The following is a 14,242-nucleotide window of genomic DNA, read 5'->3' on the forward strand; positions in this document are numbered from 1 at the left end:
CGTCCTTGCGTCGCTAAAACAAGGAATTTTCAGTCAAGCAAACCTTGAAAAGTCAGCTCCAAGCCCCATGCTCAGCCCTGGCGTTGAGAAGCACCAAAACGTGTCCAATGGTTTGGATGCATGGCTGACGCCACCTTATTTCGGGGTTCTCAAAACGGTCTGGGGAATCGATGGTAACTTGCAGTATCCACATTCTCCTGAACGGGCTTGAAGATCAAGAATAGACCACGGCTGGCTAGACGACTCATGCCCCTGTGGGTTTGTCTTAGGCTTCATAAATATTCTCGATATGCGCTCCTCTTTTCCTCAGGACAACTTGACGCTCATCCACTCATTTATATTTTTCAAGGTACCCTGATTCTCTTCAAGTAATCCCACTTTTCGTGCCGCTCTTTAACTTCACTCGCTCGCTCAAACATGGCCGCCTCAGCCCAGAACAGCAACGGTCCCATCAGTGACGAAGATATCAACGACTGGAAGAACCGCTTCAACGAAGTCCTAGCCAAGCCCAACGACCACGTCAACTCCAAGTCCCCCGAGGGATCCCAGCCCTGGACCAACTCCCTCTTTGGCTGCTTCAACCCCATAGACCTCTGCTTGATGACATGGTGTCTGCCCTGCGTCACCTTTGGCAAGACGCATCACCGCATCCGCAAGGATGCCAACCTTCAGGGTTATGATCCTATCAACACCTCTGTACGCACTTCGCTCCCGGACTCTGTTCCACAAATTTTCTCTCTAAATGACCATCTACTGACTGAGACGGCAGTGCCTCATGTTTTTTGGCTCCGCCTGTGTCGGTCTGCACTGGATACCCATGTCGATGCAGCGCGCGGATATCCGCAACAGGTACCACTTGCAGGGAAGCTGCCTCGTCGATATCGCCACAGCTTGCTGCTGTGGCGTCTGTGATCTCGTTCAGCAGGACAAGGAAGCTACGCAGCGAGAGCTGCTGATGCACGCTGGTGGGGACAAGCAGCAGTACCAGTCCCCAACAGCCATGGATTACAGCGGGCAGTAATTTTTGGCTTTGGGAAGGAGTTCGGAAATTTCTAGGGGGTTGTAGGAACTAATTTTCGATGCTGCGGCGTTTGTGATTGAGATTCAAACTGCTCTTCATGTCCTTCTCTCAAAATATTGTCCTTTAGGAGTCCCTAAACCAGAGACACAAATAAAATCGTAACCTGTGGAATAGTGTGCCAAACTCCATAGGTCATGGGTGGTGCAAGATATACTCGAGAAGCATTATCCTCACATTGTGACCTGGGCTCTGTGCTGGTAGATGCATCATACTTCCATCATTTGTACCGGTGAAGTTAGGCATGCAGTAACGTTTATTCTCCTTAGCTATCAAGCCAGATAATTATATCATCTCTTGGAGTATTTTAGAGCAATTAAAGGCCATATTCGTCAATGGGATTCTTATGGCCCATGGGAATGACTAAGTGTTACGTGCCTCCTGCACGTCGGATATGTGCTGGGTGCATTGCTCAGGCCAACTGCCCATACATAGCCCTCCCGTAGCGGCAGACTCCTAGGAGTTAGGCCCATCATCATCAACACCAATACAATTTTCTTGCCTGCATTGCCCACAGGAAATTCATTTACCATGCCAGGATATGTCAGATATAGTCTGTGCATAGCCACTACCACTTGGTTCCTGTCCCTCAGCGCTGGCTGGATATGTCCGGGATCGTTCAGACCTACTGAATTCGGTTGAAAGCGCGTGAAGGTAGACTTTTGGCTTCATACCTATGCGTAACCGTCGTGGATGAGAACATGTCTATATACCGGGTTTGATGGTTTTATTAAGAGTTATAGCAGGTCTTATTCTCAAATGATCGTGACAAGCCTCCTTTTGGGATTTCTGTGATAGTGGCGTGGGCCAGACCATGATTGTTGATGAAAAGTTATCTCATCCCTTGCTACCACACTCAATTTTCACGGCAAGTGTTCCTCATGTGGTAAGCTTATTCAGCACTTGCCAATATACTGGATCTCGCAGCAGGGTTATTGACGAGTAGTCCGAATGACCCAGCCTATAGAAAGGCCAAGATTTGCAGCACTGCATAGAGGGCGCCCTGCAATGCAAAACGCTGGTGATTTTGACCAACTAGTGATACCGGCGTCAAGGCTTGGCCGCTGTGAAGTGACCATTCTACTGGCAGATGAAAATAGCCGCTTATATTCATATCCTTCTGGATATTATGGCTATAGGTCCACGCCTATGATGAGAAGGCCTTATCGCGTTCGGAGAAAGTGAATGCACGGAAATACTGGAAAAAGTGCTCTTAAGCCTCCGGGAGTAGGGGAAATTAGACCCTCCATAGCATAATGGCAGCGGCTTAAGCGTTAGAACAATGCTAGAATAAGAGGCATTTTGTAGATATTTGCAAGCTAATACGCCTTACAAGGGGTCCTATAGGGCTGGCAAGGACCTCCAGCACCTTCAACTTGCCTAATACTAAGGCTGTCAGACCCCCAGTACGGTCAAAATAGCTATTTGAGCCTCGGTGACCATAAACCAATCAGGTTGCCCAACCAGGGCCTCCGGTGAGGTTAGCATTGGCAACCAAAGTCAAGAATGGTGGGGGTATTGGTGTATATACACGCCAACCCTAGCTCACCAGGTTGGCATGGTGAGGTTGTTCCGACCCTTGGGCGCGAGATGCCTCTTCTGCTAAATTCGGTGTTAGTCGCCGACTTTGTCGCGCTTGGAACTGTCACGTCAGTCAACCTATGCGGCGGCAAGGAGATCCCCTACTAGCCCGGTCGAATCGACGCCACTCAAGTCGACCCAAGAATTGGAGTACCAGAGCCGGGAATTAGTCTGGAAGAAACGCTCGAGGAGTTTTGGGAGAGCCGGTTTCGATGAGGTCGATTCGATCGGTCTTATCGCATGTGTTCACACGCTGGGCTCAGTCCATCACGGCGGATTCCCTGAGGTCAGTCCCGAATCTGCAGGGACTCCGACCAACACAAATGGCGTCGTCAACTTCGATACCACCCGAGGAGTATTCGACCCCCTGTGGTGCTTGAGTATATATCGACTTGTTTGGTCGGATGTTCAACACGGTGTCCTGGGGAGTTGAGCTTCAGAGTCCAATCAGTCCCGGCCGAACCCGGAGAAGGATTGTCAGCTTTCGGCAGTACGGGGGAAGGAACCTGCAAGGAGTACGGCGTAACCATGTACTACACCTTTTCCATCACCGGAAAGAAATTGGCTTCCGGGAAGTCTCCCAAAGCCTTGGTACTCAAGGTTGCCGCACCAGTCTCGCGACCTCTGACGCTGGGACCTCAGATTGTAAGGGCTGAGGTCACGCTGACTATGATCACTTCGAAGAGCGGCTTAGTTTTGATGCATGGATCTTACGATGTTGGACAGAAAGTCACTGGAGCTACCAGTCTGACTTTGGCCAGCGAGAATACGGTTCTAGATTCATTGTTATTGAGTGCTGGTGTTTCTGGGTGATGAGAGATTTGGCTTGCTACAAACAAGGGACGATGGTTTGAATATATTTTTGTGCTGCGTACTTATGAACAGGCTCCGCAAGATACAAAACAAGAAGAGAAAACTCCACGAAGCTTTGTACAACAACAAAATGAATGTCATTCACTGCACCGATGCTGTTCAATTTTCAGATGCAAGCTCTGCTGGAAAAATAATACGCAAATCATGTATGCATATTGCAAGCCCTTACCTTCTCAATTTGATGCGGTGTCCCCCAGCCCGGAGTGACCATAGAAAGTCTTAAGAGATGGCAACCAACTTTAATGGACATACCAGCTTGTCTTTCCAATCCCTCCGCATGGCCTTGCACCATCCATAGTCCAGCATCCACCTTCTAATATAGCCACATGGCGTACATTTCGCCAACCATCTCGCCACGTTCCAGACTTGTCACCTCCAGTTGCGCCATCTCCCAGTCGACGACGAAGATAAAGATGTCCCCTCTTCTTGAATGGGGGTATTCGGATTCGGGAGCAGGATGTAACACAAGCATTCAGTAATCGCTTCTAAAACAATGATACAAAAGAAAATCACCCACGCTGATGGTATTGCGACCGAAAAGACTCGGGTCCCGGCGATGAGAAGTTTTCGAGAGCGCACAGCTTTAAATTAATCCCATTCGGAAGGCATCCTTGAGTTTGAGTATTGGTTTCGTCACCGTAGAGGTAGCATTGGGGCGTTCTAACAATACATTCCATATGCAACGGTCTGCGATTAATTAGCTTACTGGCAGGCTGGATTGTCATATGGCCTTCGCAACGTCTATTGCGCCATCTTCAAGAGGCTCGGTTAGATGCGCTCGGTAAACAAAACTCGTCGACACATATCGAGCTCCCCTGAGCCGTTCGAATGGGGATTGTTTGGTTCTATCCGGGTACTTTGGCGTTGCCATAGTTGCTTATTCTCCCGAGTTCCTCAGTGCAAGAATCGGTTCTGCTGAGGTGAGAAAAACTTGAATTCTAAATCTGCGTTAAGTAATCTCATAATTAACTGGCTGCCTACCCCTGGGCAGCCCGGTTGAATACTTATTAGACGGATGCCTGCGATTGAAACGTATGCCTAGATAGTCGTATAGGAGCCTACGGGCCTTACGTCTCAGTTGGGTACAACTACCCAATCGGGTAGAAAATGCATTTGTGTGGCGCCGCTTACGCTTGTACAGGCCCTGTATCCAGATTCGGTGAAATTACTCAATGAGAGATAGTATTTGCGCAACTACTCACATCGCTCGAGGACAAATTAAAAATAGAAATTGGGTGCAAGCCATAGTGCGCCCCGAGTGAACCAATACCTTATCAGATTTTTGAACCTGTCATTACACTACTTTTAAAGCATCTTATTATCCATATAAGGTAGTGATATGGTTCCGATTACTTCTTGCTTCAGTACTACAGGAAACAATTGATCAAGAGAGAGTACTTTTCAGGTAATCCAACAGGCCACCTTTTCCTCAATGTGCATAGGCTGTAGCTATCTTACTACCTTTTGTTCACTTGTTGCTATACCATAGGGTGACACGGCTATAAAGTTATATCTCATGTAACAATGACAAGTAGAACGTAAAGTTCTCAAGCCAATTCCCCCCCTGGCCCCCATTCCCCTAAACTATAGCTTGGCTCACGACTCAACGAGGTGTGAAATTTATGAGCCTCAATCGAAAGAAAAGCCCCTACTCACAGAGCAGCCAAAAAACACGCATGGCCGGCCAGAATCTATTATTCACTATTTATGATAATATCGTCCCCAGACTGTAATAAAGTCTACGCACATCACTTCTACACCTAAGACCAAGAGGAAATAGGTTGAAGTATGATGATAAATATATACACTCAAAGGTGTGAATACCAACCTGAATCTCTCAAGAAAGTCGTCATCGATCCAGTCTCCTTTGTCTCCCTACCCGTACAAAACCGCCATGCCCGTTTTGATGCCGCTGATCGACCTCCTTTCTTCACGGCTGCCATCACCGGTCGTCCCAGCAAGCGCGTTCTTCATCTGCTTTGCCCTGCTCTGCTTCACCATCTCCTTCAATCTTGGTAGAACTTCTCCCTGCTCAATTTTTGCACCTAATGGACGCCGCACCTTTCTCTCTCAAAAGCACCGCTATTTCTAGCCGCACCCGTGTTGCCAACTCACTCGTCCAGTCAGCCAAGCCAGTCACTCCCTCCCTTCACCAGCCTCCTCCCAGAATTTCCCTCTCTGCATAAAACCAAAAGAAACAAAATAACTGAACGTCGTCATCATAGCTGTAGGATATAAAGCTCCCTCGGAACTTTGGCCCCCGCAAAAAAATGCAGGGTATCATGTTCTCCCCTAAACGCCCCGCGAAAAATGGTGGAATCCTGGATGGTGGGGAATGCCAATGTGATGGACGCGGATCAAGAGTATATACGACGTATGAGGAGTTTTTATAGATTAATCGATGATGATAAAACCCGGGCGGCTAATCTGCGTGAGCTCGAGGATGCTGTAAAGAGGTAGTAGGCACGTCTGAAGGTGTCCCTGCGGCTGCCTCCGCAGGTGCCGGGTCTATTGGAACTGCGAAAACAGGTGGATAAAGATGTGGCTGTCCAGCAATTCGGGACTAGTGAATTACATGGTGACAGATAAGGCAGCGGATAGGTTCAGTCCAGGATTTATCTCCGCCGTCGACATTCTGCCGCTGATCCTTAATCTCAACCACTGGTGGGACGAGGTCGTTTCTGATGACGGCCTCAAACAGCCCCTCGTATGGTTTTGATGTACCAGGATCGCCGGGTTCCGACTTACGGGGCCGTCCGCGTTTCTTTGGTTCTGAGCTGCCCGATGCCACGGGAATCGTTGTGAGGTCCTCCACGTCGAGAGCAGTGGGGTTGTTTTCAACATCGGCCAGCTTGATGGTCCCTTGCTCCTCGGGCTTAACATCAATGGACTGTTGTGTAGTTTGGCCGGCACCCGATTCGCTCGGACTGAGAGGTCGCTTGGGTCCGTCGCCCTCCTCTTCCTTAACCACGGATGGCTTGTGCGGCTTGTCGGCCCCGAGTCGCTTATACGTGTCGAGTAGTGCTCCGTGGACCAAGCAGTCATCGTGGAGCCATTTCTTACAATAATCGTTGGTGCAGCCGACCAATATCTTGTCTGGGTTCTCTGGGCGGTTACACTTGCATCGAAGTTCGACAGACTATTCAGTACACAAGTGGTCAGCATCCATGATGCGCAACGGGCACCGGGAGAGAAGAACATACCGAAAGCTCCATAGTCCGTACATCAATAGCCTGACGCCAGTAAAGGGCAGACTGTATTTCATCCTCATTTTGTTCATCCCACTGATTCACCGTTGCTGCTGCTGTCACACTTACCACATTAATGATGTCCACTGTTGGGAGGTTAGCTGGCGACAACGCAGCATAGGGCATGGCAACCTACTGTGATTGGAGGCAATGAGTTCGTTAACCCCATGATATGGCTGCCGTCCCTGCACCATGCGCCTGCCGTCCTGTGTCCCAGGTGGCAACTCATCCGGCCAGTACATCCAGTACACGCGGGCGTAAACGTGATGCTCATCACTTGCTCGGATTTCGAGAATCCGCGCTACCCAGTCGTCGTCCGACTTCTTCCTAGGTTGCATCGCCTCGCCCGGGTTACGTTGCCTCTCGATGGTCGAGTTGTTTGCAACGAAGATGAAACCTTCGCTGTAATACTTGACGCCGTTCACTGTGTGTTTGGTTACAAATTTAGTCGCGACATTCCGGATCAAAAGCAGGCAACAAACACGGATACGTACAGACAAAGCTATTGTACCTCGTCATATCTGTCCATCGCGGATTTGGCGCCACCATGTAGTGCCGGTCCATGGTATTATTAGGGTCTTTGAACTTGCCTGTCGGCGAGAAGGGCGATACCTGCAGGGGCATTTTGGGCGACGGCTGGGGCTGGTCTTCCGAATCCTGTCGTCTCCGCTTCTTTTGCTTCTTCTCTTTCTCGCCAGGACTGGGATGCTCGACCTTAAATGGACATTCTGCCTGACTCTCCTCGGCATCGCCCCTCGGTCGCTTCTTAGCGGTCGCCATTGTGGAAGCCGCGGGAGTCGTCGTTGTACCGAATGGGCTAATTCGCGTAGGAAAATAAAAGGACGCTGAGTTTGGGTAGAGATGAGATTGAGCTAGTTGATTGCGCGGCACAGGGTAACTGTTTGACCGTGTCGCAACAGCTGGGCTTCGAGCGCAATGTGATAATACAACGCTGAACGCAGATGATATTAAAAAAAGTAACCGTCGGTAATGGATTATAGCTAGAGTGTATCGCTTTGGAGTACGTGGTGGTCGTGAATGGGGTTGAAGTCGGGTCGCGATAAGGGAATGGAATCGGATTGTCGTCAACCATCAACTAGAATTCGGTGGCGGGGGAAGGGAGCATCAGCACACTTGGCGTGATGATGCACAGAACTGGGAGCTGTCCCCAATCCAGATCCCGACGGAAAAAAAAAACCCTCGCAGAAAAGAAGTCCTTCGTATGGCCTTATAACAGCTCGACTCACGAGGGCGCTGCAATGCGACAGAGGCAGGGCGTCTGGGGCCGGCTGGGGATGATGGGTGAGAGTCTCCTCCCCCGGGACTCAAAATTCTAGCTATTGTAGGTCCTCTTTCTTTTTCGGGGCGATGAGGTGTCGCGATCGCGTTATTACCAGTCCTCAGCCACGCAGCTTTTTGCAGAGTCGGCAAGAAAAATTGCACGCCCGAGTCATGTGATTATTTCGTCCAGACTAACTGCCTTGGGAAGGACAAGGCGGCTTAGGTGCGCCCGCTAGTTGCGGTAATAAGAGACGGACAATTATTAGAAACCATTACACTAACACACCACAAGCCGGAGAATTGTGAGCATCTAGATCAATACTCGGAGGTGTGATTGGACAAATTGACAAATTGACAAATCGACAAGCTGATAAGCTGGGAAAGCCTTAAACAGAGAAGACAACTGTCATTTTCCACAGTCGATGAATGCGTAAGTGCTTCGTACGAAATAGAACCCCCAAGAGCACCAGCAGTTTGTCACTCAGCTGCTGTCTGCTTCAGTAACTACACAGCGTTCAGTTGTGCCGCTTCCAACGATTGCGTGCTGCCGAGCTGCATACTGCGCGAGTTGTGTTGCGAAACTTGCATCACTCAACGGGTTACAGCTTGTCGGCTGGTTCCTGGGATTCAGGAATGTGGCGAATCCATGTATAGACAGACATGTGCGACAATTGCGACAATTATCATCATGGGGACTAATTCCAACCATAACGTAGTAACCATAACGTAGTTCCCAACGCCGTCGCTATGCAGGAATACAAGGATTCTGCGTCTGTTCCCCGTCTGCCACCGATTCACCGCGCCTCTACTATCCCAATTTGCATGAGCTGTGCTCACCTTTCCATCTCATCCTCCATGTCATCGCCATCATAAGAAGCAAGCATACCATTGACCTGCCCGTCGTCAGGCGAATCGAATTCCTCGTGGCTTTTAAAGCCTTCAATGACCTCGGCCAGCTTCTCCCCTTCGAACTTGCCCCGCTCGACGTTAACAAAGTAGATGAAGAAGGCTGGAAGGCCGACCAGCACGGCCAGGAACCAGAAAGCGGGTCGTATGTCGCCAGATGCATCGATAATGGCACCCACTATAACGGGTCCGAAGACACTCGAGCCCTTGTCCGTTATAGCGTACAGGGCGTAGAACGCTGCTTCCGAGCCCGGTGGAATGAGCTCTCCATATAACGACCGGCAGTACGAGCTGAGGCCGCCCAACACCAAGCCGTAAACTGCGGCCAATGGGTACATTTCCCAAGGTTGCTGCAGCCCTATGACTTCCCATCGTTGCACAAAAGGCAGATACCCCAGAAGACCATATATAGGTATGAGTTCAAACAGCACTATGCATGCCAGAATTGTCTGGTGAGGTTGAAGTTTGAAGTATCTCGACACGAAGGACCAGCCGAAGGCGCCGATGACGCCTGTGGTCGTTGAGATGACATTGATCATACCCAGCGCCCATGGTTTCATCCCTAAAGTCGTTTTCGCGAAGAGGATTGCTGTTGACGACGTGGTGGCGATGGCGTCGGAGAGCAAGAACCACCCTGTCAGGAAGAGGACAATATCAACAAGTCGGCGTGCCAACTTGACCGTCCGGTACAGGTTCTTCCAGGCGTACATAACATACGATATCCATGCCCACGTCCCCTTCCCTCCGCTATTAGGTAACGGAGGCCCGGGCCGCGGTCTCAGCCACAAGGCAGCTGGAATTGTGAAAATCGTCCACCAGGTGCCAATGAACAGAAGGACAATCCTTTGTCCCCAAGTTGAGCTTTGCATGACGATTAAAATTCCAATAGAGATGCACTGCACAAATAAAGCCGCCCCATACCCTATACCGATACCCTTGGCTGAGATCTCAGTTGATAGTTGAAGTTCTATTGACGTAAGCTCGGAATGTGTGGGTGACCTTGATAACTCGTTGCGTTCGGAGATAGCGTTGTCGGGGGGCAGCAGAGCAGTAGTTGAGCCGGTCGGTGAGTGTGCTCGGCCCCTGGGAGAGTCCTCCTGCCATTGTGGCTCTTCAAAATCGGGATTTTGGAGATTGGGAGCGATCGGCTCGGCATATAAAACTCGAGGATGATGGCGGACCAATAAGGGGAGGAACGAGTTGAGTAGTACGAATGATGCGCCGAAACACGTGTTGGAGACGATGGCCAGAACAGCGCCGAGGATGTAGACATTCTTGTTGATGAAGATGTATGCCATGACGCAGACACTGCCGACCCACGCAAATGACAAAAGCAACCGCTTTCTGTAATTCCCGTGGTCGGCCGCACAGCTTATGGACACGACCAGCAGGGCTTGAAGTAGAACACTAATGGAGAAGGTGTACATGGCGAAGCTCGCCGTGTTGATGTCCAACCCTAGTATTTGTACGATGCATTGGGCGTCTTCGCCCTTGGGCTTCTTCACGGAGCTGTCACCGCAGGGGGTCGTTCGGTCGGAGAGGAGCACGCCATTGTCTCGCGCAAGACTCTCTAGGAGGATCGGGATGAATGAAGCTACAGTCAAGTATGTAAGTTTGAAGCATCGGTCAAAGGCAAGCCTGGTGATGCACTAGCTGCACCCTGCCAGCTTGCGTGGAAAATAATGGGGTCCTTACAGATAGCTGCAATACATTATCAGTCAGTAAATCGGAAATCAAAGCGACTAGAGTCAAGACGGGACCCCAAGACGTACCGCAAATAACGTAGGTCTCTGCAGCAAATGCATACATGTACCAACCAGCGAGCTCCTTCTCACTGGTGTGCCGACTGTCCTCGCCCTGATAACGGCCAGACGGGTAACCACCATCGATGCTGCCTCGTGGGCTCATTATGGATTCTGTTGTGGTGGAGCGCTCATCGTCGGCCTCGAAAGAAGATGAGTGTGAACGAAACGAGTATTTAGATGCGATGGATTGGATCGAAAGTAAGCGTGGGTTGGGTGGCGGCCGCCTCAGCTGGTCTTCGTTGCGCGGCACCATAATGGCCCGGCGGCGTGTGTCGCACCGACCGCCAGTGAATGGAAGGAATAAGACACAAACAAACTTCGCTGTGCAGCTAGAGCCTCTCGCTCAAACAACCGTTTGTTCCGTTCCTCACCTTCCCACTCCGTCCTGGCTCTGACCGAGCCCTTTTGCGGCACCTGTGACGACAGACAATCCGTCAGACCATTGTCGTACCCCAGATCAGTCAATCGCGGAATTACAGGGGTTGTTCCGGTCTTCGCTAGCCTAAAGCTGCAATCAATTTAGATCGAGCGTTTTCCTGGGGAGCCAGGATCTCTCTTTTCGCACAGGGCTACAACGGAGCTCCTATATTTGGTGCTTTAATCGAAGGACGTCGCGTACTAATCACGGAGGTTGGTGGCAGAAACCTGAAATTGTGTGAAGCAAAAATTTAAATCATGTCTGGTCTAGTCGACGACTCCTTGTTGTTGTTTCCAGACCTGGGGACCCCTCGCCCGTCCAGACTATCAGGCCATAACGAGGGTTGGTCCGCACCACCAAGTACGGCTTGGGGGTGACGCAACTGTACAACTTTTAGGAAAGGCTGAGCAGCGATCGTCACTTACACCTCCTCCTGCTGCCTTGGCGGGCGTCCGGTTTCATTCACTGAAATCGTCTGTATTCAACTTCGCTTCTCCGCGGGCTCGATCATAGGAGCACTCATGCGAAGCGATCGACTCGTTGCAAGACTCAACTTCACGGTCATTGGTTAGGTGGGTGCTTCACAACTTCCTCAACATCGCGATGTCTGTATGTCACCAGAACGCACCGCCCCACTTGATTGCATGAGATGAGCGGGTTTACAGTGTCGCTTCTATTATGTTCTACGAGATGGTCGAGACGCATCGCGGTAAAGCTGGTTCCAGGGGATGCTTGAGTAAGGAAGTGTTCAAAGTCGAGCTTTTTGCGCCGAAGTCTCAAGCATCGCCGGCAACCTGGTTCTCGTTTCTTGGGACGAAGCCAATGGCAAGGCACAATGCGAAAGTTTCTATTGCGGATCGAATAGTCGAGGATTGACATTGCATAATAGCCATGCGTCTAGAGCCGACCATTCTATGCATTCATGTTATCCCTAGTCAAGGGAGCCTATGGTAGCACAGTGAGTTGATTTTAGCTGCCGAATTTGTCCGATGACGTATCAGCAACTTCTTAAAGCGATTGCGTCTTATACACATCTCACGCCACGAGTGGGAAACTCGTTGATTATGCCGCCCTTTTGTCCTCACGGCCCTGGGTAAAGTAAGTCAATTGTTTAAAAAGCAGCCACAGGTGTACTCAAGGGAGTAAGAAGTGGGGATCCCTCGTGAAACGCTTTTGGAATCGGGTCACTGGCCTCACTGTTTCGTCCTTCAAGGTCCGATTCGGCCCCTGGATGGTTGTCTTCTCATCAATTCGATGCAGCTACTCTCTGGAATTCGAAGGAATCATTCCCGGTACGTCCGGCGGCCCAGTCAGATGATTTCTCGAGACAGCTGATATCGAGCCGCGTGCTTGTTTCCGAATGAGCATGATCCGTATCTGGAAACATAATATAGTTCCCGAAGCCGGTATCGACTTCAGCCTATTATACAACCTTGGGACTCTCCATCATGCACGCCGCAATTCGCATTGGGGCTGGTTCGAGCCCTATACAACTTTGATTATTTACGGCCCGTCGCCACCGAACGCATCTGATCCTACTCCGGCATCATTCAATAGAGATGTCGAGAAAAGACATAGAGTTGGTGCTAGAGAGCGAGTCAGGTCCGCAGCTGGAGATTAAGAGCCAGGCTCTTCACTTTTGCCGGTGCAACCTCTTCTGTCAAGGAGCCTTGAAATACAAGCGTTCAAAGAATCTGTTGACTTCTTCATGGAGTTGACCTTCCGTGGATCATCATGACGTCCTTATAAAACCAAGAGGTCCAGGCGTCGCCGCTAGTCAGTGTTGATCTCAGCACTCAGCTCGCCTTACTCATATTCTTCAATCTGGACTGAACCCGAGTCAAGATGAGATCTGCACTTGTCCTCCTGCTCGCCCCGTTGGCGGCTCTGGCCGCCCCAGCCGAGCTCGCCGAGAGGCAGTCACCCACAAGCATCGACAAGTTGATCAAGGCAAAGGGGAAGCTGTACTATGGAACCTGCACCGACCAGAACCGTCTGAGCACTGGGAAGTCGGCCGATGTCATCAAGGCGGACTTTGGCCAGGTGACTCCGGAAAACAGCATGAAGTGGGACGCCACCGAGTCCAGCCAGGGCAACTTCAACTTCGCAACGGCAGATTATCTCGTCAACTGGGCCACGACCAACAACGTGGCCATCCGTGGACACACTCTCTGTTGGCATTCCCAGCTCCCCGGCTGGGTCAGCAGCATCAATGACAAGGCGAAACTGACCCAGGTTCTGCAGAACCACGTCACCACGCTCGTCACTCGTTACAAGGGCAAGATCTACGCCTGGGTAGGTTTTCTCTCATCACCTCACTCGTTACTTCAGCGGAATTCAGACTTACAAACTTGGGTAGGACGTGGTAAACGAGATCTTCAACGAAGATGGCTCGCTGCGGTCGTCCGTCTTCTCGCAGGTGCTGGGCGAGGACTTCGTCCGCATCGCCTTTGAAGCAGCCCGCGCGGCCGACCCCGACGCCAAGCTGTACATCAACGACTACAACCTGGACTCAGCCAGCTACGCCAAGGTCACAACGGGCATGGTGGCTCACGTTAAGAAGTGGCTCGCGGCCGGTGTGCCCATTGATGGCATCGGGTCACAGAGCCATCTTTCAGCAGGCCAGGGCGCCAACACCGCAGGGGCGCTTCAGGCCCTCGCGTCCACGGGCGTGAAAGAGGTGGCCGTCACTGAGCTGGACATCCAGGGTGCGCCCTCGGCTGACTACGTAGCCGTGACCAACGCTTGTGCCAACCTAGCTCAATGCGTGGGGATCACTGTATGGGGGGTTCGGGACCCTGTAAGTCGACCTCCGGAGGAAGGCCTACGCGCAGGTGAAATATACTAATACTGCGTTCTACTAGGACTCGTGGAGAGCTAGCACCAACCCCCTGCTGTTCGACAGCAACTTCTCGCCTAAAGCCGCCTACACTGCCATTGCCAACGCCTTGGCGTAAGCTGGATTGTGAATTTTATTTCCAGTTCCATTTGCGAGCAAGGATAACCTGATTGGAAGAGGAGCAGGCATTTTTATTCATCGCTGTACATATTC

At 50.9% G+C, this 14,242-nt stretch overlaps 5 protein-coding genes across 5 annotated transcripts; 3 read left to right on the forward strand and 2 right to left on the reverse strand.

The window, feature by feature from the left end:
* Positions 1-417: 417 nt before the first annotated feature.
* On the forward strand, positions 418-2,263 carry BCR38DRAFT_456799 (PLAC8 family-domain-containing protein; the record flags this gene model as incomplete). The annotated part of the gene is made up of 3 exons (XM_040861961.1): positions 418-696; positions 770-981; positions 2,218-2,263. 3 exons carry the CDS (start codon positions 418-420, stop codon positions 2,261-2,263), a joined length of 537 nt encoding a protein of 178 aa, XP_040717150.1.
* A 3,832-nt stretch (positions 2,264-6,095) lies between these two features.
* On the reverse strand, positions 6,096-7,560 carry BCR38DRAFT_338987 (uncharacterized protein; the record flags this gene model as incomplete). The annotated part of the gene is made up of 4 exons (XM_040855665.1): positions 6,096-6,671; positions 6,736-6,866; positions 6,917-7,204; positions 7,275-7,560. The coding sequence occupies 4 exons, from the start codon at positions 7,558-7,560 to the stop codon at positions 6,096-6,098; spliced, it is 1,281 nt and encodes a 426-aa protein (XP_040717151.1).
* Positions 7,561-8,894: 1,334 nt separating this feature from the next.
* Positions 8,895-11,025, reverse strand: BCR38DRAFT_456801 (autophagy-related protein 22-like protein; the record flags this gene model as incomplete). Its single annotated transcript, XM_040861962.1, has 2 exons — positions 8,895-10,561; positions 10,740-11,025. 2 exons carry the CDS (start codon positions 11,023-11,025, stop codon positions 8,895-8,897), a joined length of 1,953 nt encoding a protein of 650 aa, XP_040717152.1.
* Positions 11,026-12,137: 1,112 nt separating this feature from the next.
* On the forward strand, positions 12,138-12,811 carry BCR38DRAFT_408153 (uncharacterized protein; the record flags this gene model as incomplete). Its single annotated transcript, XM_040858239.1, has 4 exons — positions 12,138-12,148; positions 12,205-12,288; positions 12,319-12,482; positions 12,585-12,811. The coding sequence occupies 4 exons, from the start codon at positions 12,138-12,140 to the stop codon at positions 12,809-12,811; spliced, it is 486 nt and encodes a 161-aa protein (XP_040717153.1).
* Positions 12,812-13,035: 224 nt separating this feature from the next.
* On the forward strand, positions 13,036-14,147 carry BCR38DRAFT_339536 (structural studies On the mobility in the active site of the Thermoascus Aurantiacus xylanase I; the record flags this gene model as incomplete). The annotated part of the gene is made up of 3 exons (XM_040855707.1): positions 13,036-13,485; positions 13,550-13,990; positions 14,055-14,147. 3 exons carry the CDS (start codon positions 13,036-13,038, stop codon positions 14,145-14,147), a joined length of 984 nt encoding a protein of 327 aa, XP_040717154.1.
* Positions 14,148-14,242: the final 95 nt, after the last annotated feature.

Source organism: Pseudomassariella vexata, assembly GCF_002105095.1.
Source record: "Pseudomassariella vexata strain CBS 129021 chromosome Unknown BCR38scaffold_5, whole genome shotgun sequence".
Classification (NCBI taxonomy): Eukaryota; Fungi; Ascomycota; class Sordariomycetes; order Amphisphaeriales; family Pseudomassariaceae; genus Pseudomassariella; species Pseudomassariella vexata.